Raw genomic sequence first — 24,897 nt, forward strand, 5'->3', positions numbered from 1 at the left:
TAATGAAAATGCTCTACTGATTGACGTGATGAATGCACAACTATGTGATTATACAAATGCCACTGATTATACAATTTGGACTGATAGTTTACTTTGGATGAATTGTATGCTTTATTAATATGTATCAATAAATATGATTTTTTTTTTAATGCAGCCACCAGCACCAAAAGATGGAAATGAAAAAGGTTGACAACACCATGTGTTGGCAAAGATGTGGTGAACTGAAAGTCACATATGTTGCTGGTGGGAAAGTAAAATGATAGGACCACATTGAAAACCACTCTAGTAGCAATCAAACTCCTGCAGGAATTTATTTACCTCAAATAAATGAAGACATATGTCCACACAAAGATTGGCACATAAATACTCAAGGCAAGTTTATTCATAATAGCCCAAAACTGGAAATAAGTCAAATGTCCATAGGTGAATGAATAAACAATTTGTGGTATAGCCATACAATGGAAATTTACTCAGTTTAAAAAAAAGAATTAACTACTGGTACACACACACACACACACACACACACACACACAAAATGACAGTTTAAAAAACATGATAAACAAAAGAAGCCATACATAAAAGAGTACATGAATTAAGCTTTCACTTATATGAAATTCTAGAATAGGCAAAACTAATTTATAGTGATGGAAAGCAGATCACTGGATGCTGGGGCCAGAGTGGGTGGTAATTAATGATAAAGGAACAGAAAGGAATGTTGAGGGTGATGAAATGTTTTATATATTGATTGTGTTGGTGGATACAGGGATGAATATATTTGTTAAAACTCACTAACCAGTACATTTAAATAGATGCAGTTTATTATATGTAATGTATGAGTAAATAAAATAGATTTTTAAATGTCAAGGTCAAGAAAGGCAAAAGGGAGAGCTGATATAGCTCAGTAGATGTACAAGGTTCTGGGTTCAATCCCCGGTACCTCCTAAAAAAGAAAGAAGGAAGGGAGAAAAGGAAGAAAGACAAAGAAAGCCTGAAGAGCTGTCTTACCTTAAACAAGACTAAAGAGACATTACAATGAGATGCATTGCATGATCCTGAACCAGGAAGAAAATAACTGTAAACGGCATTATCAGGACAATAGACAAAGTTGCATATGTATCATAGATAGATGAGATCATAGAATTGTATCAATGGTAAATTTCCTGATTTTGATAATTGTACTATGGTTATTTAGGACAAAGTCCTTGTGTTTAGAAAATAGTTAAGGACAAAGGGACATTATGTCCCCAATTTCTTCTCAAATGGACCAGCCATGATGGGGGAGAGGGAGAAAACACTTTAGAGGAGATAGAGTGAAATATAAACAAATAGTAAATATGTGTAAAGGTTATATGGGAGTTCCTTGAAAAGTTACAAAGTTCTTGCAACTTTTCTGTGAGTCTGAAAGTATAGTAAAATATGAGCGGAAAAAGTGAGAGGTAAGGTCTTGATGGAAAAAAATAACTATTTTCCAGTTCTTAATCTATCAAAGCAAGATGATACTGAAATAATTTATCCAACTGATGATAACAAAAAGACCAGAATATTTATCAGGGACCTCTAATTGTTTCTTTGTATAGTGCAGGGAAATGAAAGTGGAGAATAATTCCTCAGAGCAATTAAAGATGGGAAAAGACAAACTCTTTCCTTGTTTCAATGAAACAAAAGGACATATGATTCTCAAGTTGTGCCACAAAAGGTATTTTCTTTCTCTTTCATCATCTCTTTCACCATCTCTTTCATCTCTATCTCTTTCCACAATGAATTAAGAACTACAGTCAAAAACATTTATTTGTAAAGAATCAAAATTAATACAGGAAGCAAACAAAAAGTTAAAAAAGCCATTTTCACCTTTGTCTTCTTAACTATGTGGAACCTAGTTGAAAACAATCAATTCTCTTCTCACAGATACAGTTGTAGGTTTTAGTACATTCAATATTTTCTACTCTTGTTGAGGTTAAAAATGCACATTGTCCTCTCCCAGAAGGCAATTTCATTATGGAAAAATTACTGTAGAACAGAAAACATATAAGGTCAAACATTTAATTCTGAAGCTTGCAATAAAATACATCCTGATTTTTTTTCACTCTGTTGGCTAAAGATCTAGAATGTAAAAATGTTTACTATACTTTAAGACTAAAAAATTTCCCTTTGTTCTTCGCCCACTAAATAGAATAATGGCTTCTTGACTTCACCCATAATCTCCCATTATTTTCCACATTGGGAATTTTTGGTCAGAAGACAAAAAGTGTCTTGCAATTTTGCTATGGGATTATAATATACCAAACCTAGAATAAATCTAACCAAGAATTTAAAGAAATTCTATTTTATAGAAAACTAGAAAATATTGCTAAAAGAAATCAAAGACCTAAATAAATTGAAGGACATTCTGTGTTCATGGACTGGAAGGCTAAATGTTAAGATGTCATTTCTACTGAAAGTAATTTACATATTCAACACAATACCAATAAAAATTTCAACAGCCTTCTTTGCAGAAACAGAAAAGTCAATCATGAAATATGTATGAAAGTGTAAAGGAAGTCAAAAACCCAAAGCCATCTTGAAAAAGAAGAATGAAATTAGAGGACTCACACTTCCTAATCCTGAAACTATTACAAAGCCACAGTAATCAAAACAGCATGGTACTGGAACAAGGACAGGCATATAGGCCAACAGAATTTTATTGAGAGCTCAGAAATCAACCCTCACATTTATGGCCAAATGATTTTTGACAAAAAAGTAAAGACCACTCAATTGTGAAAGAATAATCTCTTCAACAAATAGTGCTAGGAAAATTGCATCTCTATATGCAAAAGAAGGAAGATGGACCCTTATCACACAGTATATAAAAAAATCAACTTGAAATGGATCCAAGACCTGAACATAAGAACCAGAACTATAAAAATTCCCTAGAAGAAAACAGGGAAGCATCTTGAAGACCTTGTATTAGGTAATGATTTTTTTTTAAGATTTATTTTATTTATTTCTCCCGGCAGGTCCCCCCCCCACCCCCCCACCCCCACTGTCTGCTCTCTGTGTCCATTTGCTGTGTGTTCTTCTGTCTCTGCTTGTATTCTCATTAGGTGGCTCCAGGAACTGATCCCAGGATCTTCCAGAGTGGGAGAGAGGGGATTACTCTCTTGTACCACATCAGCTCCCCTGTTCTGCTACATCTTCTTATTTTCTCTCTTCTGTGTCTCTTGTTGCATCAACTTGCTGCGCCAGCTCTCCACGTCGGCCAGCACTCTTGAGCTTTCCAGTGCAAGGTGACATTCCCACACAGAGTGGCTCTCCTGCATGGGGCCACATTCCCACATGGGTTGGCACTCCATGTGGGCCAGCTTGCCCTCACCAGGAAGCCCTGGGCATCAAACCCTGGACCTTCTATATGGTAGATGGGAGCCCAATTGGTTGAGTCACATCCATTTCCCTGACTATTTTTTAAAGATATATTTCTTTTAAATCTCTCCCCCCTTCCTCCACTGTCTGCTCTCTGTGTCCATTCATTGTGTGTTCTTCTCTATCTGCTTGTATTCTCATGAGGTGGCTCCAGGAACCAATCCTGGGACCTTGCAGAGTGGAAAAGAGGTGATCATTCTCTTGTGCCACCTCAGCTCCCTGATCTGCTGCATCTCTTATTCTCTCTCCTCTGTGTGTCTTTTTGTTGCATCATCTTGCTGTGCCAGCTCTCCATTCGGCCAGCACTCCTGTGCAGAGCAGCACTCCTACATGAGGCTGTACTCCACCCAGGCCAGCACTTCATGCAGGTCAACACTCTGTGTGGGCCAGCTCGCCACACAGGCCAGTGTGCCTTCACCAAGGGACCCTGGGCATCAAACCCTGGGCCTCCTATATAGTAGATGGGAGTCCAATTGCTTGAGCCACATCTGCTTCCCAGGTAATGATTTCTTAGACTTTACACCCAGAGCACAAGCAACACAAGAAAAAAATAGATAAATGGGACCTCATCAAAATTAAAAACTTCTGTGCACCAAGAGACTTATCATGAAAGGAAAAGGACGACCTACACAATGGGAGAAATTATTTGGAAAACACATGTCTGATAAGGTTTTAATATCCAGAATGTATAAATTAATCCTACAACTCAATAATAGACAATCCAATTAAAAAGCAGGCAAAATATTATGTATTTTGTAATAACTTACAAAATTGTGCAGGCCAAAGTGTAAACTATAATGTAAACTATAGTCCATGGTTAGTAGCAATGCTTCAATATGTGTTCATCAATTGTAACAAATGTACGTTATTAATGAAGGACGTTATTAATGTGGGAAAATAAGGGAGGGGGAAGAAGTGGGGCATATGGGAATCCTTTATATTTTTTGTGTAACATTTATGTAATCTCAAATTTCTTTAAAAAAAAAAAAAAATTACAAGGGGCAAAGACCAGTGAAGAAAGATGGTCCAATTATGAGCCCTTGATACTGATGACTATGCTTATGAGCCTGTGTGCCTGAAATTTCAACTAGGCCTAGAGCTGCAGGGTGCCTAAAAGTTACCTCCTGAGAACCTCCATGTTGCTCAAATGTGGTCACTCTCTAAGCCAAACCCAGCATGTAAATGCATTGCCTTCTCCCCAGCATGGGACATGACTCCCAAGGATGAGCCTCCTTGGTGCTGAGAGAGTACTACAAATCACTAACTGGTGATGCAACTAGAAAAAGACCTTGAGGGAAACGGACTTTGGCCCAGTGGTTAGGGCGTCCGTCTACCATATGGGAGGTCCGCGGTTCAAGCCCCGGGCCTCCTTGACCCGTGTGGAGCTGGCCATGCGCAGTGCTGATGCGCGCAAGGAGTGCCGTGCCACGCAAGGGTGTCCCCCGCGTGGGGGAGCCCCCACGCGCAAGGAGTGCGCCCATGAGGAAAGCCGCCCAGCGTGAAAAGAAAGTGCAGCCTGCCCAGGAATGGCGCCGCCCACACTTCCTGTGCCGCTGACGACAACAGAAACGGACAAAGAAACAAAAGCAGACAAAGAAACAAGATGCAACAAATAGACACCAAGAACAGACAACCAGGGGAGGGGGGGAAATTAAAATAAATAAATAAATCTTTAAAAAAAAAAAAAAAAAAAAAAAAAAAAAAAAAAAAAAAAGAAAAAGACCTTGAGTGAAAGGGGGATATTGGTAAAAACAGATGAGTTTATATGGCTAAGAGTCTTCAAAAAAGAGCCAGGAGGTCATCAAAGGGGTCATGCTTACACATGCGTCAGCAGGATCCCAGAGACAGCCAAAGCAGATACAACCCCAGATACTGGTGCTCCTGAGGGCTACAGAGACACACAGGTTCTACAGTCATGACAGATGGCTCTGGAGTTTGGTACCTTGTCAGTAGGCCCTACTTTGGAATTTGTGTTCCTGAGTGTGGTGGATTTGGACTCAGATGTAGCCTTTCTACACATACCTCCTCTGTGACTTTTACTGAACCTGTGGTTGGCACTGGGGTTGGTGTGTGCTCAGGAGACCTGAATCTCTGGATTGGCCATGTGCCAGCTGGGCCCTGAACCTCAGCAAAGTTGCAACTCCTACACTCCAGTTCATTGGTCTTACCCAGATCAGCTAACAGGGAGATGAGGATGGTGAACCACCACATCAGGGAAACAAGAGTGCCTACAACTCCAAGCAGGAGAATCACATCCATCAGCCATGTGAGATCTAAGCCTCCTGTTGATACAGAGGTGGAGTGGACATCACCATCCCAGGGTCCACAGGATGGAGGAATAAAATATGTATTGGAGTGGACTTGCTGGTATTCCACTACAGAACTATTGTGGCTAGTAATAGAAGAAATTGTAGCATTGATGTGGAGAAAGTGACCATGGTAGTTGCTGGGGGCAGGGAGAGGGAAGAGGGGGTGAGATGTGAGGGCATTTTTAGGACTTGGAGTTGTCCTAAATGATGTTGCAGGGACAGACGCTGGACATGATATGTTCTGCCATGGCCCACTGGATGTACTGGAGGAAAGTGTAAACTACAATGTAAACTGTTGTCCATGTGGTGCAGCAGTGCTCCAGGATGTGTTCTCCAAGTACAGTGAATGTGCCACAATGATGAGGGAGGTTGTTGGTGTGGGAGGAGCGGGGTGCAGTGGGTGTGGGGTATACGGGAACCTCTTATGTTTTTATTGTTACATTTTTTGTGATCTATGTATCTTCAAAAAATACAATTAAAAAAATAGAGAAAAACACAAAAAAAATTTTAAATTAAATACATTAAAAAAAAATAGGCAAAAGACTTGAGAATACAACTCTCAAATGAAGATATACAAATAGCCAAAAAGCACATGAAAAGTTGCTCATCATTAGCCATTAGGGAAAAGTAAATCAAAACTACAATGAAATACCATTTCATATCCATTAGAATGGCTATTATTTTAAAAACGGAAAATTACAAGTGTTGGAGAGGATGTAGAGAAACTAATTCATTGTTGGTGGGAATGTAGTGTGGCCACTGTGGAAGACAATTTGGTGGTTCCTCAGAAAGTTAAGTATAGGATTACCATATGACCCAGCAATCCCACTTCTACGTATATACCCAAAATAATGGAAAGCAGGGACTCAAACAGATATGTTCACACTGGTGTTCATAATGGCATTCTTCTCAGGTGATAAAAAATGGAAGCAACCCAAGTGTCCATTAACCAATGAAAGGATAAACAATATGCAGTATATACATACACAATGGAATATTATTCAGTCATAAAAAGGAATGGAGTTCTGATACATGTGACAACATGGATGAATCTTGAAGATAACATTTTGAATTAAATAAGCCAGACCACAAAATAACAAATATTTTATGATCTCACTGATATGAAAGACTTGGAATAATCAAACTCATCAGAGTCAGTATCTAGAATACAGGTTCCGAGGGGATGGGGTGAGGATAGGGAATAGGAAGTTAATGCTTAAATTGTACAGAGTTTCTATTTGGGATGATGGAAAAGATCTGGTAATGGATGTTGGTGATGGTAGGATAACATTGTGGACACAATTAACAACAGTAAATTATATATTTGAATGCATTTTTAAAGGAGTAAATTTTAATTGTATATGTGTTGCTAGAATAATAATATTTTTAAAAATCCACAGGACCGTACAACATAAATAGTGAATCCTAAAACCATGAACTATAGTTAATGGTACAATTTTCAAAATGTGCTTTCATCATTTGTAACAAATGTACCACACTAATGCAAAGTATTAATAATAGGGTGGTATATAGGAAATCTATATTTTATACATGATTTTTTTTTAAAGATTTATTTATTTATTTCTCTCCACTTCCCCCCTGCCCCGGTTGTCTGTTCTCTGTGTCTATTTGCTGCGTGTTCTTTGTCTGCTTCTGTTGTCAGCGGCACGGGAATCTGTGTTTCTTTTTGTTGTGTCATCTTGTTGTGTCAGCTGTCCGTGTGGGTGGCGCCATTCTTAGGCAGCCTGCACTTTCTTTCACGCTGGGCGGCTCTCCTTATGGGGCGCACTCCTTGTGTGTGGGGCTCCCCTATGCGGTGGACACCCCAGCGTGGCAGGGCACTCCTTGCGCGCATCAGCACTGCGCATGGGCCAGCTCCACGTGGGTCAGGGAGGCCTGGGGTTTGAACCGTGGGCCTCCCATGTGGTAGACGGACGCCCTAACCACTGGGCCAAGTCTGCTTCCCTATACATGATTGTTTGTAAACCCACTTCTTTAAGGCAAAAAAAAATATATATATATATATATATACACACACACACACACACACACACACCCCAAAGCTGTTTTTCATTTTAATTTTTTTCAACAAAAATGAAATATTAAAAAGAGAAGAATTGACACAGATAATCAGGTCTTGTGTATATATACCTCAAAGAGAAAAAAATGAATTGGAATACAGACAAAGATGAGTTATTTGATTGATGCTTTTGTTTTATTTTGTTTTGTTTTGTTTTGTTTCTCCCACTATCCCACAGGGCACAGGTTTAATAGCTATATGCTAAAACGTGGTGGGTTCAGTGAAAAAAAGCTAGAACAGGACTTCTATTTCTGCAAAATGGTGGATTAGGTGCCAGAAGTACCTTCTTTTTGAAAACAATTAAAAATGCTCAATGAAATCATTTTGTTTTCATCTTCTTCAATAAATCCATGAACTGACAAAAAGTAGATTGATAGAGATTTCGATAGAGGTTTCAAAGGAGTTGGGACCCCAGAAGAATAAATGTAGAACTGAAGCCAAATTGCTCCTTGACGGAGAATTGCTGAAGCTGGTAACTTAACTCACTGACTCAGGGGCTATGAGACAAAGCCAAATTCCATTCAAGATGGGAATTCTAAATACAAGCCTAGCTACATAAAACTGGGACTGAAAGAGCTATAACTTCAATATAAACTACCCTAGCATAGTAAAAAGAATTAAATATAAAATAAAATTAATATGGCCTATCCAGAACTTTGGATTTAACAGAAGGGCAAAAGGCTAATCTCAGTTAAGAATTCAAAATCTCAAGCCATCCCTCATGTAGTTTGTATTTGCTATATTATTTAAGACCATTCAAACCTGCCACAGGAAAAGGAAGATAAATGAAACCCAGCAGCTTGTGAGGCACAGGCAGAACTCCTAAGATGTGTTAAGTATGGATAAGTAAAAGTTAGCAACCAATGAGATGTTAGGCCTAGATATGGTAAATGGAGCATGTATATGCTGAATGCAGACAGAAGGAGGAACGGACCAAGTAGACACCAAATATCATGCACAAAACACGCACAAGGCACAGAGGCACTCAACATTCATGATGTATTAAGTTCACCAAACTTTGGTGATACCCATTCTGGCCCTCAGCCCAAGAAACACAAATAGAAATCCCTAACTGCTCTTCAGGTTAATTAGTGAGCTGCAGAGGTAAGCCAGACTAACACATGCCTGTATTTTCCAATACAGAAAATGTGTGTGCTGCTGGCAAGCACCTTCTGTGCACTGCACCTGCTTACTCAAAACTCAACTCATGAGGGAAGGCTCATGCAGCAGAGATACCCCATCTGAAAAGAGTATAACCCAGGATTCCGGTTATGTGGTCTTTTCACCCATTTGCACCTTATCCTAAGGCTTGCTGTGTGTTTTAAGTTGATTTAATAAACTGTGTGATCTGAGCATCTGAATTTGGCCTATGAGTGTCTCTGTTCTCTAACCTCTGGGATAGTTTGCCTGGGAGTATACTTGGAGGCTACCGCTACATCAAGGTAATTTCTTACAACACCTTTTGTAGGTTGGTACCCAAAATTGCACTGCTTGTGGGACCCAAATTTAGAATTAAAAATGGTCCAGTTTTATAGTGCTCAAAGGCATTCAACAAAAGCAAATTCTTTCTGGAGAAAGCCACCTTACCCTTAGGCCTCAAATAATTTCCACACAGTTCAAGAATGGAAAAAAAAACACTAAACATAGAAAGAAAATTGCATCATGAGTGAAAGTCATCAAAGGCAAGAGAATTGGAATTATCAGGTACTGAATGCAAAATAAGTATTTTTAACATCATTCAAGAATTAAAAGACAGCTTGAAAATATGACTTAAGTAGCAAGGAAATTTGAAAACATGAAACAATTCCTAGAAATAAAAAAATATAATACTTAGGATTTTTTTTTTAAAAAACCAGTGAACTGCCTAATAGCAGATTATAATCAAACATAAACCCAAGCATTTTGGTTGTTCCTATTGTTGATGATGTTTGGTTGGTTGGTTAGTTTTGGCTAAAGCTTGATAACATTATTCTAAAAGTTATCATGGACATCCAGAGATCTGAAAATAACAAGATCTTTCTGAGGAAGAAAAGGTGGTAGGAGGACATGCTTAATCATATATCAAAGTTCATTCTAAAGCTAATTAAGAAAGTACCTTATTAGAGCTGGGGCATACTCATATACCAATGGATCAGAATTGAAAGCACAAAAATAGACCCATGAATACATGGACATTCGATAAATAACAGAAGTAGCATTGCAGGTCAGTGGGGAAAGGATTGTCATTTAATAAATGTTTGGGGGACAATCCATATGAAAAAAAAGTTAAAACAGACACTTAATTTCTATTTCACACCACACACAAATCAATTCCAAGTGAACTAAAGATCTAAAAAGCCATAAAACTCTTAGTAGATAAAAATGGGAGAATTTCTTAAAGTACAAAGCCACAAGACATAAAGAAAAAGATCAAACTATATCAAAGTAAAAGAATCTGTTAACTAAAAGAAAACATAAAGAAAATATAAAGACAAGCCACAAACCCAGGAAGCCTGAACCCTCGCAGCTGTCAGCAGCCATCTTGCTCCAAATAGACTTTGGTGGGGGAAGTAACTTATGCTTTATGGCCTGGTACCTGTAACTCCTATCCCAAATAAATACCCTTTAGAAAAGTGAACAGATTTCTGGAATTTTGCATCAGCACCCCCTTGGCTAACTAATACAGTATCCTAAACATATAGAGAACTCCTTAAATCTTTAAGAAAAAAAGATAAGCAAAAATAGAAAAATAGGAAAAAGAAAGGTCATTTAATGGAAGAGGAAATACGGATAGCTCATAAATAGAAAAGTGTTCAAACTCATCAGAAATCGGAAATGCACATTAAAACTACAGTGAGGGAAGCGGACTTGGCCCAGTGGGTAGGGCGTCCGTCTACCACATGGGAGGTCCGCGGCTCAAACCCCGGGCCTCCTTGACCTGTGTGGAGCTGGCCCATGCGCAGTGCCGATGAGTGCAAGGAGTGCCGTGCCATGCAGGGGTGGCCTCCGTGTAGGGGAGCCCCATGCGCAAGGAGTGCACCCCGTAAGGAGAGCCGCCCAGTGTGAAATAAAGTGCAGCCCGCCCAGGAATGGCACCGCACACACGGAGAGCTGACACAACAGGATGATGCAACAAAAAGAAACACAGATTCCTGCGCCGCTGACAACAGAAGCAGGCAAAAAAGAACACACAGCAAATGGACACAGAGAACAGACAACTGGGGGGGGGGGGAAGGGGAGAGAAAAAAAAATTTTTTTAATCTAAAAAAAAAAAGGTAAAATTATAAAAAAAAAAAAACTACAGTGAGATGTCACATGCACACACTAGATTGGGAAAATAAAAAGTCAGTCACTGGGTGGGTGGAGGGTCATTCTCGTCCACTACTGGTAAGAAGTATACTTGACGTTCCCTTCTAAAGAGAAGTCCCTTTAGAATTCCTATTCAATATTTTCAGACTCTTCAATCAAGCAATTTCACTTCTAACAGGTAATTAACCCTTTGCTGGCAATTCCAAAATTTAAAAACTCTGAATACCAAGTTTTGTTTCCTCCTCTGTAAAATAGGGCTAGAGATACCTACTGCAAAGACTTTGGGGTGTATATTGATGCATTTCATAAGAATTCTAAATAACACATGTAAAGTGTGTGGCACTTAATAAATGGTGTTTAACATAAACACCACTTGTACAGAGCCCACACCCAAAACCCATCCCCTGTGTTTACTCATCTGATCTGAGGTATGAATTGGAGATGGGCATTCCTCCAAATCCTAATCATTTTACCTACCAACCAGGGAGAAAAAGCGTGGTCTGGGGTCTAGCCTCTATGACTAAAGAGGAATTTACCAGCTCAGATGCACTGAGAGAGATTGGACCTCCTTTGAAGTGTCTTGGACTTGTAGGAAATTGATTTGGCTAGTGGAGGCTGTCTCTACCCCACTAATTTTATTTTTTTTAAAGATTTACTTTTATTTATTTTAATTCCCCTTCCCTCCCCCCGTTGTCTGTTTTCTGTGTCTTTTTGCTGTGTCTTGTTTCTTTGTCCGCTTCTGTTGTCGTCAGCGGCACAGGAAGTGTGGGCGGCGCCATTCCTGGGCAGGCTGCACTTTCTTTCGCGCTGGGCGGCTCTCCTTACGGGGCACACTCCTTGCGCGTGGGGCTCCCCTACGCTGGGGACACCCCTGTGTGGCACGGCACTCCTTGCGCGCATCAGCACTGCGCATGGGCCAGCTCCACACGGGTCAAGGAGGCCCGGGGCTTGAACCGCGGACCTCCCATGTGGTAGACGGACGCCCTAACCACTGGGCCAAAGTCCGTTTCCCTTTTTTTCTTTAATAAAATGTGACACTTCAAACTAGAAGGATTATACTGAAGCTCAAGCTATAATCCTTGCACTCAAGTAATTAATTAATTAAAAATTATCTATTGAGTACCTGCTTCATACATGCCAGGCATTCTTAGAAAAATAAGGTGTGTGTGTATGTGTGTATATAAACTAATCACATAAAGAAGCTTCACATGAATTTTTAGGATAGTTAAGACACTCATTTACTGTTGATTGGAAAAATTGCTGTGGCTTAGTCAGAATGCCCCAAACATTTCATATCACCCTGCTCTATGATTTTGTTTCAATTTGCGTACCTCATTACACATAATTCTGAGCATGTGTTTAGCACCACACTTTTATTATTACTAAAAACTGTGCATGACACGTCTCTTCCTTTTTAACTATACTTCCTGGAACACTTTCTTAATCATTCTATTTATTCTTGTCAATGACTTCTACTTGAAAATTAGTTAAACCGTGTGAAATGAGAGAAGATTCTTCTTAGATACAATCCTTTCAACCCCCACACATATTTTAGCGTTTGAATGTAATCCAGACTTACAAATCAGAAGAAGGGTTATTGTCCACCCATTTCCACTTGCATTCCTTTTCATTATATGACAATCCAATCCAGGAGGTATTTTTGTAAGCTTGGGATTGAATGAAGGCCTGTAAAGTAAATAAAATAGATCATAATTGAATTCCCATCTGTTAGATGAATAAGAGAACAAGAAAGGGGTCAGTTACTTCTACAGCCAGTACTCTGCTACTCTCCATATTATCCTTCATCTCTCCTTCCTAGAAAAAAATCTCCTCCCTCAGTCCCAGTAATTTCATTATCTGAAGTATTTTCCACCAGTAGATTATCTGTTTATGTTACAAATGGGTATCAGTCTCATAGATCATTTAAAACTTGGAAAACTATTTAACTAAATAAACCAATAGGAGATTTTTTTAAAAATTTATAACACTTTATACAGCCATTAAAAATCATGATTCAAAAAAATATTTAAATAGGTAGGAAAATGGTCATCACATATTTTTAAGTGAGAGTAAGAATTATCAAAACTAATTTTTTAAAATAAAAAGTCTATGTGTGTGTGTGCGCACAATAGAGCCTTGAGCCTCATAGCAGAAAGCCTTGGAATAGCCAGTAGTTCAGAGGAGTGAAGGGAAAAAGAGCACATTAAGAAGTATTCAGTAGGTCCAAAAATGTAATAAGTCAAAAGGGATATAGTACATAATGCCTGATTAAGTGACTGCACATATTTTTAAATATAGGGTTACTATGTTTCACTGCATCAAACACAGAAATTTATTTTGTGAACTGATAGCATGAATTCTTTTATGTTACAATTTAAAACACATATTAGTTTTGCATATAAAAATTTTTTTTTTTCTAAACGATGAATTATCTTTGCTGGCATTTCTCTGTAAAAACACATTTTGTGTATGAATATGTTTTTTCATTTTATTTTATTAGAGAAGTTGTGAGTTTACAAAGCAATCATGCACAAAATACAGGATTCCCATACACCACCTTACCACCAACACCTGGCAGGGTGTGTAACATTTGTTACTGTTGATGACAGTGCTTTTTTAAGAATTGTACTTCATTTTTTTTTAACAGTGGTTACCTTTGTTACAATTGATCAAAGATTACTAAAATAGTTCTATCGTCCATTGTTTAATTAGGTGTATTTTTCCCATATACCACTCTATTATTACCACCTTGCATTAGTATCGTACAATTGTTATAATTCTAGAATGAACATTCTCATACTTGTACTATGAACTATAGTCCATCGTCTACAATAGAGTTCACCATGTTGCACAGTCCTAGGTTTTAGCTTTTAATTTTTATTCTAATAATACAAACATCCTAAAGTTTCCTCTTTTAACCACTTTCATCTATACCATTCAGTGCATTGATTACACTCAATGTGCCACTGTCACCACCATCAGCAAATAAGTGATAAATGATCTTTGCAAACATTTTTTGTAAAAACACATTTTGTGTGTGAACAGTTTCTATTAGTACAAATAAAAAGGAGAATTTCAATACTGTCACTACATTTCTCTTTTTACATTTCTTTCTGAAAAATAAATAGCTTGATATAATATGTAAGAATATCGATCAAGGAGATGTAACTTACGGGTGCAGGGAAAATAACCATGAGACAAATTTGTAAAACTGTTATTGCTTTTATGTTCTTCATTATCTCTAATTTGCAAATGGGGAAACTGAGGCCCAAATAAGGTAAGTGGTTTGGTCAACTCTAGTAAATGGCAGAGCTGGATTTATACCCAGGCAGTTTAGCCTTTAACAGCAACTACCAGACCATTCAGGGGCAAAGTTCTTAGTTGCCCCCCTAGAGGGATAAATAACTGTTGGTTCCAGGCTGCTATTTGCCAAAGGGTTAAGGACTTCATCAAAGGAAAAGCCTAACTCTATCCGTGGCTCTCCTATAGACTCCTTAAAATGGGAGAAGATTTCTAAGACCCAAATTTCATCTTAAAGGGGATTTACACTTTGGGAATAAAAATTTTAGTCATCGTAACAGACAATACGTACTGAATGCTTACTTAGTAAGTAGCAGCATCATATGCCTGGCCTATTAGCAGGCAGGGGTCTCCAGGGAGATTATACAATTTTTGCTCACACACAAACACAACAAAAAGTACAGGGTTCCTCCTTCTCTTCTCCCCACTGTCCTCAATAGCTCGAGTCCAAATGAGAAAGAGTCCAAGAGAACAAAAGTAATGTAATAGTCTATAATACCAGTTCATCTTTATGATCTATCTTCAAAAGGGCTGATCCATACTTTTGGCAAATCTGGTTACATTCTTTCCACTTTTTATTTTCAGTGGTAAAATAGTAACATTTTACATCACAACAAAACCACTTGTCTTCACAGCGTTTACCTACAACATACAAGGTGAATCATTAAATTTCTTATCTGGTATTGATTGGAATAATATATTTATCAGTCCTTTTATACCTAAATAAAATCTTACTAGAGATTAATAATGATAATAGGAGGCTCATCAAGGTTCTGGAATGCCTTCTAAATAGAAGAAACATTGTTTTTTGAAATTGATTTCTTTTCTCCTTTTCCTCATATATTTTATAATATCTCAAATTTAAAAAATATTATTGATCCTTTAATAATAGAGACAATAAATTTCTTCTAACCACTATATTTAAATGAGATTAATTATGCAAAAGCTATTTGTGAAATTTAATCCTAAACACATATTTAGTAGTTGTTGATTACCTAGATCATTTCATTCCATCATTATGCAAGATAACAAAGTTTACTGTATGAGAGTTAATATTTTTATCTCTTGCGTATTTTTAATGGCATCATCAGGCAGAGTTGCACAAACACAGACACTATGGCAAGTTGTGCAGATGTGGGGAGTATATATTTGTCATGTATGGAGGAAATATCAGAAACGAAGGCAGAATGGTAAAACACACACAATCGTCTTTACAACTACATTCAAATAAAAGCCACGTCTGTCCACTTTAGCCAAAGTAAATTTTTACTGAAACCTTCAATATTCTATGCCAATGACAAAGTCAGAGTCCCTCATTTGCTCACACGTCCAAAATAATAAATTTTCAGGGGAATTGAAATTTTCTAGGAGCAATAGGAATGCAAGGACTACACTGAGTTTCAGAAAAGATATGGTTCTATCACCTCAAACCTGTTCCTGGGGACTCAATCCCATGATTGAAACAACAGACCCATATACCCTCGCTACATCTAAGAGGCAACGTTTAAAAACTGTTCAGCCCATAGATTGCTAGCATATATCATAAGCCTATTTATCAAATTTCAAAACTTCTGGAGAGGGAAGAAATAAGGCCAAATCATGCAAACCTTTATTCAAGATTTCCTCCATACCTGTGTTTTGCAAAACTTTTGAAAATGTCTCATTTCTTCTATGACATGTATTATGTTTTTTAAAGGATGAGTCCAGTTGTTTTTCCTGCTGCAGCATTTCATTTTTGAGAGTGTCTACTTCTAAAGTCTCATTTTTCAAAAGTTGCTCTTTTAAGGAGCTTTCATTTTGCATGTGATAGCTTTGACTGCAGTTTTGTGGAATTTTCTCCCGTTGATGGTTCTCTTGGATATACTGAAAAACTAAAATTAATAACATAGCTATACCATGAAAATTACTTGCAATTATTAAATATTGAAATTTAAGTCACAAGAGAAACAGTCAGGCTTTGTCAACTACCATTTCATTACTAAATAGTAATTTGACATTTAGAAAGTAACACCTCAATGAATTAACCATAGAAATGGAACCATCAAATTTCTCAGTATTAGCAACTTAAGTGTAGAATAAATAAATTAAGATAGCTGAATAAAAGCTATGGTGGTACCACCTTCCCTTTCAGGTTAGTTTTTTTTTAATAGTTAGCACATCATTTGCAAATAAGTACCAATGTAAAAATCAATCAGTCAACATTTAGCAGTACGTCTTCTGAGTATGAAAATCTGAACTAAGAAACATGAAGAGAAAGCACAATTATTAGTGAAGTAGGCTATCCATAGGATAAATATAATTTTGTCTAAGTAATTGGTAATATTCTCTAACTATATCAAGGAAATTGAGTAAAAGAAGAAGCTTGAAGCAAGATTCATCTGACATTCATGTATAGAATTACTTTTTATTAAACCATTTCTTCATCTCTTAGAAACTCAAGAGAAAGGCATACTTTCTTTTGAACAGCTGTTTCTCAGATAATGTTTAATATTCACAACGAGGGACGCAGATGTGGCTCAAGCAGTTGGGCTCCCATCTACTGAATGGGAGGTCTAGGGTTCGATTCCTGGGGCCTCTTGTGAAGGCAAGCTAGCCCAAGCAGAGAGCTGGTCCATGCAGAAAGCTGGCCCATGCAGGAGTGCTGGCCTGTGCAGCAAGCTGGCCCGACTGGAGAGCTGGCACAGCAAGATGACACAATAAAAAGAGACACAGAGGAGAGACAGTAAGAAACACAGCAGACCAGGGAGCTGAGGTGGTGCAAGGGATTGAGCACACCTCTCTCCCACTCTTGAAGGTCCCAGGACTGGTTCCTGGTGCCACCTAAAGAGAAGACAAGCAGACACAGAAGAACACACAGCAAATGGACACAGAGAATAGACAGCGGGGGTGGGGATGGAAATAAATAAATAAATCTTTCGGGGGAAAAAAAAGATTCACAATGATCTAAACTCAGATGGTGGAATATTACTAAGGCCTGTATCCAAAAGAATATGCCTCGGTAAAGAATGAAACAGTTCGTCACAGCTACAAAGACAATGGGAAGAGGTAAGTAAAAGGAAAATGACACTGTGATATGCCTGGGGAAAAATCACCAACCAAGTCCATAGCCATCTGGGGCATCCTCTGATTATAGCCAGGAAAAAAACTGATGGTGGTTACTGCCATTACTCAGACCAGAAAAATACATTTCAGTTACTCACTCTTTGCCCCCAGCACCGTGACTGTCACCAAGAGAAGTAAACACAGGGTCCCCAGAGCCACTGCAATGAGATGCCAGGGCACTGAACACTCTTTGAATAAAAAAGGGAGAAAATAATAATCAGAAAAGAGGCTGACTCACTATTAAGCTCAACCCCAGACACCTTTTGACATAGAGTCTTCTCTGAAATTTAAAAAAAAAAAAAATTATATCACAGAAACTGACCTAAATCTGTAAGCCTAGAATTACCAGTTTTAAAGTTTCACATTTCTGGCTGACATACCACCCATTGCAGAAATCCTACATACAGCAACAGTTGTATAAGATTTCAAAAACATCCCTCACACCAATGGCAGTAGTTCCTACACATTTGTGAGAATCGACGTTAACATGACTATGCCTTCCTGCGATCACAACCAAGTTTGCAGAGGAAAAAAGTTGCCATCATGCCTGAGCCGCTGGTAGCCAACAGTGGATGTTTGGAGCCCCAACTTGAAGCTGGAGATATGACTAGAATATATCCTAAAAGGAGTTTCTAGAAATCAACTTTCCCATATTTCCATTAACTCTATTTTCCTCTAGAGAGTATTATATTTATCCTCTTCCTTTAGAGATCCTAAGTATCTGAAAGTTGTATCTGTTTATCATTAAATTAAAAGAGTAAAAGCTATTCTCAAATTAGAGTTTGTAATAATAATTGAAGGTAGAGATATAAGATAGAAAAAGTAGAAAGCCCCTTTGGAACATTTTTGCTGCTTCCTTGTCACTAAGGTTTTGGTAATATTTAAGACACCTAAAATATCCTTTGTCTGAATAAAAACATGGTTTTTAACACACATGTTCCATTTCTTAAGCATTCGCTAAGACTTTCATTTTTCTAGGAGATGAAGTGTTTTCTTGAGACTCTAGCCTGTCATTCACTTTTAAAGGCCTCACACATTCTCTCTGATCAGATTCAAAAGAAAACATTCTATTAGCTTCTCAAACTTAAAATAATTTGTTAATTTCTCCATTCGCAAAGTTTTGGAAAAGAAGACTTCCATTCGACTACTCCATCCTATTATGGCTTCATTTTACCAGCTGAAAACCTGCAGTAAACCTAGGAAAAATTTTTTCAAATGTCAAAATTTGGCTATCCCCTTAGAGACAGATGAAACTAGATACTTAGAATATACCTTTGTCATCAATTTTCCCAGGCCTTTGAGTAACATCAGGTCTTAATGTATTCTGTGACTCTGAAGGAGACTGAAGAAATCTCGGGGTAGAATAAATCACTTCTTGATTGCTCATCTCTGGAGGAAGAAGAGAAAATATTTTGCGTTAAATCCTTGCAATAGGATGATTCCTGTGTAAGGAAAAATGAAAATGTCAACCTATAGGAACATACCGAGATTTGATGCTGAGAAGAATGTGTGTGTGTCCAGGCGCATGCGTAACTCCTTCAGGACCCAAAGCATATAAACTGAGCCTGATTTATATAAGAAATGGAAAACCTTTCAGCTCTTTGTTAAAATCATTTATGCTGACAGTGTTCACTGCCATTAGGAAGTATGAAAAGAAAATCTACCAATAAATTATCTTATTCACCCAGTCAATTTTGTTGAAAATGTATAACATACATGCACATATGTTAGGCAAAACTGGTACTATCTCATATCACAGGAACATTTATAAAACTACCAATTCAAAATACAGAAATAGATTATACATTCAGAAATAATATGTGTGTTGGCTTAAACACACACACATTGGAGAGTGCTTTTTCTCTTTAATACATATGTTCTGACCTACACCTAGATATAAACTAAGCTATTGCAGTATTTTCAACTGTTATATGACTCTACCAGTATTTCTCAGTGTGTGTCCTATACACTATCTACAAAGAAATTATTTGAGGGAATTGGCTAATAATTAAGAGTCTAATGCCCCATGCAAGTTCTGCTAAATAAGAATCTCTTCAAGAGTTCAAATACCTGTATTTTTAATCCCAAATGATTATTCGTACATTAAAATTTTAGAAATCATCTTTTAGTATACAATGTTGCCAGAGAAACTTACGTGAAAATAAAATTTGTCAATAGGCAGTTGTCAGTTAATACCTATATAAGACTCAATCTATTTATGTTATCAATATAGAAAGAAATTATTTTTTAGATTGTCTTGTATATTATTATGGGTGAGTTACATGGGAAGAATTGAGTTTTTTAAAATCAATTTTATTGCTACATATTCATTAAGCATACAATCCATCCAAAGTGTACAATCAATATTTAGTATAATCATAGTTGTGCATTCATCACTTCAGCCAATTTTAGAGTTTTTTCATTACTCAAATAATAATAATAAATAAAAAACAGACAAAAAGAAAAACACAAAAAACTCTACCCCTTCAAAATCACCTCTCAATCTCTCTATCCTTCCCTGCCATACATAGCTGCTATTCTGTTTGTCTCTCTAATTTATTTGTAGTTATATCTTGTATAGATGGAGTCAAACAATATATAATACCTTTTGTCTAGTTTCTTTCACTTATCATTAATGGAAGATTATGGTACTATATACTACTGTCCATAGTTTGCAATGGTTGTATTTTTGCCTGATATTAATATCCTGTAACATTAGAAGGAAATTATTAAATAGTAAATACTTAATATTCCCTTGGTTTCTAACATTAATCAGAGTTAAAAGATGATATCCAAGAAACAGGAAATATGGAAAACAATTCACACATATAACTATATTTCCCTCTAAATTTTTCTTAATTCACAAATAATTCTAAACTTATTCATTCATATTTTTCCAAATTTCCAAAGAAAAAGGAGTCTGTCACAGAAATCTTCAAGATAGAAAAGATAATACGTAAATCATTGAAATAAAAAGTAGTTGTTTTGTGTGATCTATTTATCTTTTTTTCAAAAAAGACAATTGAATAAATAAATAAATAAGTAGTTAACCTCCCAAACCCCTAGTAGTGGGTCGAATTGTGCTGTCCCAAAAGCTATGTTCCAATCCTAACCCCAGATACCTGTGAAGGTGACCTGAGGAAATAGTGTCTTTGCAGATGTAATTAAGGATCTTGAGACGGGATCATCTTGGATTTAGGGCGGGCGATTTGAGACACAAAGACACACAGAGAAGAAGGAAATGCTGAGATAGAGGCAGAGGCTGAAGCTGAAGTTACACGCCAAGGAAGAGCAAGGGAAAGCAGCAGCCACCAGAAGCTGGAGCAGGCATGGGACCGATTCTCCTCAGAACCTCAGCAGGCACCAACCCCACCAACTTCTTGACTTCAGACATCCTGCTTCCAGAACTATGAGAAAATCCATTTCTGTTGTTTTAAGGCACCAAATTTGTGATAATTTGTTAGAGCAGCCCAAGGAAACGAATACACTCCTCTTCGTTTTGATAACATGAAGCAAATAGCAGCGCATATTGAGAAAGAGAAAATAATTTTCTGTGTGCTGAACGCCAACAGTTTTCACATCTTTCAGAGTGAATGCAGTTCTAAAGGGATCAACAGAGAATGAAAGTCCCATACTCTTGCCCTCATTTGTTAAAGAAAAAAAAAAAAAGCCAGAATCCTGTTTTTCCTAGAGTATTTCCTAATACATTAGACTAATAGGAAAATCAGGGACAAAGATCTGAGGGTTGAACAGTAGATGTTACCTGTATCCATGCCATGCAGTGATGCAGGTGGAGAAAGCTGGCCCAAAATGAAGTGGGGAAAACTGGCCTTTCCAGTACTGACTCCTTGGGATGGATGGAGGGGTTGTAAGACTACAGGTGGAAATGATTCGTCTCTGAATAATACTCCAACTCAAAATGCTCTGCCCCTCCCCTTGATCAAAGTGTAAGAGGAAATTGTATGATGAAAGCTGAGGTTGATGGGAGAGGAAAAATGGTCATGAACTATATCTTCTTCCACGTCAACCAACCAACCCACCACATAGTAATCTTTGTAACACATCATTCAAATCCATTTTTGAGGACTGAGAAGATAAAGGAACACAGCTTTGGAGAAAACAAGAACTAAAATCCCTAACAAAAAACTAACTTTAAAGTTTCTTTACAGTAACTTTAAAGTAACTTTAAAGAAATTACTAATAAAAACATGGTTAAAATGTACATATGTAAATATATGTACACACACATATATATCATGACTAAATTCAACTTAGTTAAAAAATAGCCTCTATGTTAAAAACTTTCATTTATATGCTATTTGAAGATTACTCATTTTTTTGATTTATGATTTTAAAACACCCATAATTTTACTATATAGTATATATTATTTTCCATACAATTTTCAATATATTCCATTCTTTTTCTGAGCACTATGTATACTATTACAGTTAGTTTCATTATATAGCTAACGTTTTTAATCTATTTTTCCTAATAATAAGCATTTTCTCATTTAAAAAACATTTTTATTAACCATACACTTAAAATCTACATATAGTTATTATTCAACATGAACATACCATAATTTATTTAGGCCATTCCCTACTGTTGGACAGTTAGATTGTTCCTGATTTTTTGCCAGGGTAAAAAATATTTGGTCTGTACTTTTGGATATTTCATGAGGAAAATTTTCTAGAAATGTAATTACAGGGTCAAAGTGTATACACATTTAAAGAACTTTGATAGTTATTATCACAAGTCTTCCAGAAAAGTTGTTCCTATTTGTACTCTATCGTGTGTGAAAGTGTTCACGTTTATTTTTCAAGATGAGATACTCATAAATTAGCCTTTCCTTGAGTCTCGAGTGAATTAGTCTTATTCATGAATCTAATTTCAAAGATCTGCCTCTACAACATAAAAGCTAGACCTGACATTTCCATACAAGCTAAAAACTAAAAAGAAATTCATTCTACACCTATGCGCCAGACTCTGCCAGCATATACCCAACTTAAATTGCCCTTAAAATACAAGTGTGAGTGACTAATGAGGAGTGTGGGGGTGGAGAGTGAGACGGAAAACGGAGGGGAAATTGTTGATTGTGCAGAGACAAACCCCACCACTATTTTACCAGGCTCTGACCAAATTCTTTGCTTATTCTTTTCTTCCCTTACCAAACTCTAGTCCACTACTAAACCATCATCCTACAGAGAGCCTCCCCATTCTGCAGTTTGCTCATACCTTCCACTTCTCCTTCAAACCACTTGACAAACACAGTCTGCTGATTGTGGTCGAGCCCTCCACTGGCCTACTTCTGTCCATGGACACAATTCTTAATCTCTGAATCACTAGACGGTCTTCCATCTATCATCATGTGCGGAGACTGACTTAATTAAAAAATGTAACCAAAGGTACATACGTGGAATCTGCACACTTCGGGAATAATTGTTGCTAGGTCTTTCCTTTTCTCTTTCCACTAATCCTAGATTTGACTTCATCATTTACAAACCAGAGAAAGAAGGTTCCTAGCCCTCTAGTCCAATGCAAGAGACAAGTAAAGGAAATTCTCCTGAGAGGAGATTGGAGGCAAGGATGGCGAGAATGGCAGTGGTTTTCAAGATGTCGTGAATGCGGGAAAGTGGGGGAGGTGGTGGGGGTGGGGTATATGGGAATCCCCCTATATTTTCTACACATCATTTATGGAATCTAGAACTTCTTTAAAACTAAAATAAAAATTTTTAAAAGAAATTTAAAAAACAGTAAAACAAGGTGGCAGAGAGGCTGTCATATTCTAAAACACCTTCTTTATCTATAACCATATTGAAACCTCCCAACCCTGACAGATACTATTGTCCCCCTTTTACAAGGGAAGAAACTAATGTTCAAAGAGGGCGACTTGCCTAATGACACATTATTGCTAATTTTTCACCTATGTTTACAATCAGGCCTGACTTAATCCCCAGAGCATGGAATATGGCCTACGGACTTAGAAAGGCCTGGATTTTCAACAAAGCTCTTACCAAAGCATGAATTTTGCAATCAGGCAGACTAGACTTGAAATACCAGCCCTAGCTCCTATGTGTGACTTTGAGCAAATTACTTCACTTTTCTCTAAGCTTAGAATTCACCACAGTAAAATGGTGATAACACTATTTGCCTCCCAGGGTTGTTGTGAGGACTGAATGAAATAAGTAGGTCCTACTATATATTAAATTTTGTTTGAAACCCAAGATTCGAATCCTTCCTATCTGTAAAAATTTGACTATCACTCCAAATCTTCAACCCTAGTGTCTTTCCCTATTCAATCAGAATATCTCTCGGTTCACAGGCTTGTGAGAATGAGATTAGCATGACAGACAGGATTTCTTAGACTTTTAAATAAGTAAATGTCCACTAATTTTTATTTTCTCTCCCAAGGTTCTAGTAGTTGGAGGAAGTGTCAGAAGTAGTACTTCAGAAATTCTACACACTGCACCATGCTCTCTCTCCTACCATGTTAACTTTGGAACACAGGTGCTTGTAAGAATGTGGTGAGGAGGGTGGCCTAACAGTTTACAAGCTGGGGAGCATGTGATAGCATACCCTTCTCTCTCTAGAACCATTCTGTGGACTGCAGCCTCAGAACTGTGGGTTTATATCTTACTGCCCCATGGAAGCTCTGGTGATGCTCAGTCTTTCTTCTATTTTTATTTCTTTTTTTTTTTTTTAAAGATTTATTTATTTATTTAATTCCCCCCCCTCCCCTGGTTGTCTGTTCTTGGTGTCTATTTGCTGCATCTTGTTTCTTTGTCCGCTTCTGTTGTCGTCAGCGGCTCAGCGGCACGGGAAGTGTGGGCGGCGCCATTCCTGGGCAGGCTGCACTTTCTTTTCACGCTGGGCGGCTTTCCTCACGGGCGCACTCCTTGCGCGTGGGGCTACCCCACGCAGGGGACACCCTTGCGTGGCACGGCACTCCTTGCGCGCATCAGCACTGCGCATGGCCAGCTCCACACGGGTCAAGGAGGCCCGGGGTTTGAACCGCGGACCTCCCATATGGTAGACGGACGCCCTAACCACTGGGCCAAAGTCCTTTCCCCCCCCCCCCCCCCCCCCATGTGTTTTTGATGAGCAAAGTTGTTGAAATTCAGAGGAACTGACTAAAACATCTAGGTTTTTCATAGTTTTACAGAGAGGCAGGATGGAACTTAATGATTGGAAGCCAAATTATGTAGCCACTACTTCTAAGCACTACTGTCCTTTTCTGTACTAAGCTCTGAATTTCTGGAAAAAGCAAATTTCTTCTTTAGATAAGACAATCAGCATTAGAAGAGAACAATAGTAATTTCAGGAGGGAGTGATTGAAACTCCTAGCACAGCCCTTTGATCAAGGAAGCAAAAAATTGGAAGCATAAATTTCATCTAACCACTGTTAATAAAACAAACAAAAA

At 37.7% G+C, this 24,897-nt stretch overlaps 1 protein-coding gene across 1 annotated transcript; it reads right to left on the bottom strand.

Moving 5' to 3' along the window:
* Positions 1-352: 352 nt before the first annotated feature.
* LOC101438784 (killer cell lectin-like receptor 2) lies at positions 353-24,554 on the bottom strand. Its single transcript, XM_058282796.1, has 8 exons — positions 21,239-24,554; positions 18,960-19,040; positions 18,748-18,864; positions 17,574-17,663; positions 16,005-16,244; positions 14,873-15,015; positions 12,653-12,759; positions 353-2,007 (listed from the first exon to the last, which is right to left on the bottom strand). The coding sequence occupies exons 1-8, from the start codon at positions 21,246-21,248 to the stop codon at positions 1,863-1,865; spliced, it is 933 nt and encodes a 310-aa protein (XP_058138779.1). The 5' UTR covers positions 21,249-24,554; the 3' UTR covers positions 353-1,862.
* Between the last annotated feature and the right edge of the window lie 343 nt (positions 24,555-24,897).

The sequence above is a fragment of the Dasypus novemcinctus genome, chromosome 20, assembly GCF_030445035.2.
Source record: "Dasypus novemcinctus isolate mDasNov1 chromosome 20, mDasNov1.1.hap2, whole genome shotgun sequence".
NCBI lineage: Eukaryota > Metazoa > Chordata > Mammalia > Cingulata > Dasypodidae > Dasypus > Dasypus novemcinctus.

Coding starts and splice junctions, on each gene's coding strand:
- LOC101438784 (XM_058282796.1), bottom strand. Junction 17,664..18,747: donor TGGGAAAATTGATGACAAAG/GTATATTCTAAG, acceptor TTTTATTCAAAG/AGTGTTCAGTGCCCTGGCAT. Junction 15,016..16,004: donor AAAAGTTTTGCAAAACACAG/GTATGGAGGAAA, acceptor TGTATGTTGTAG/GTAAACGCTGTGAAGACAAG.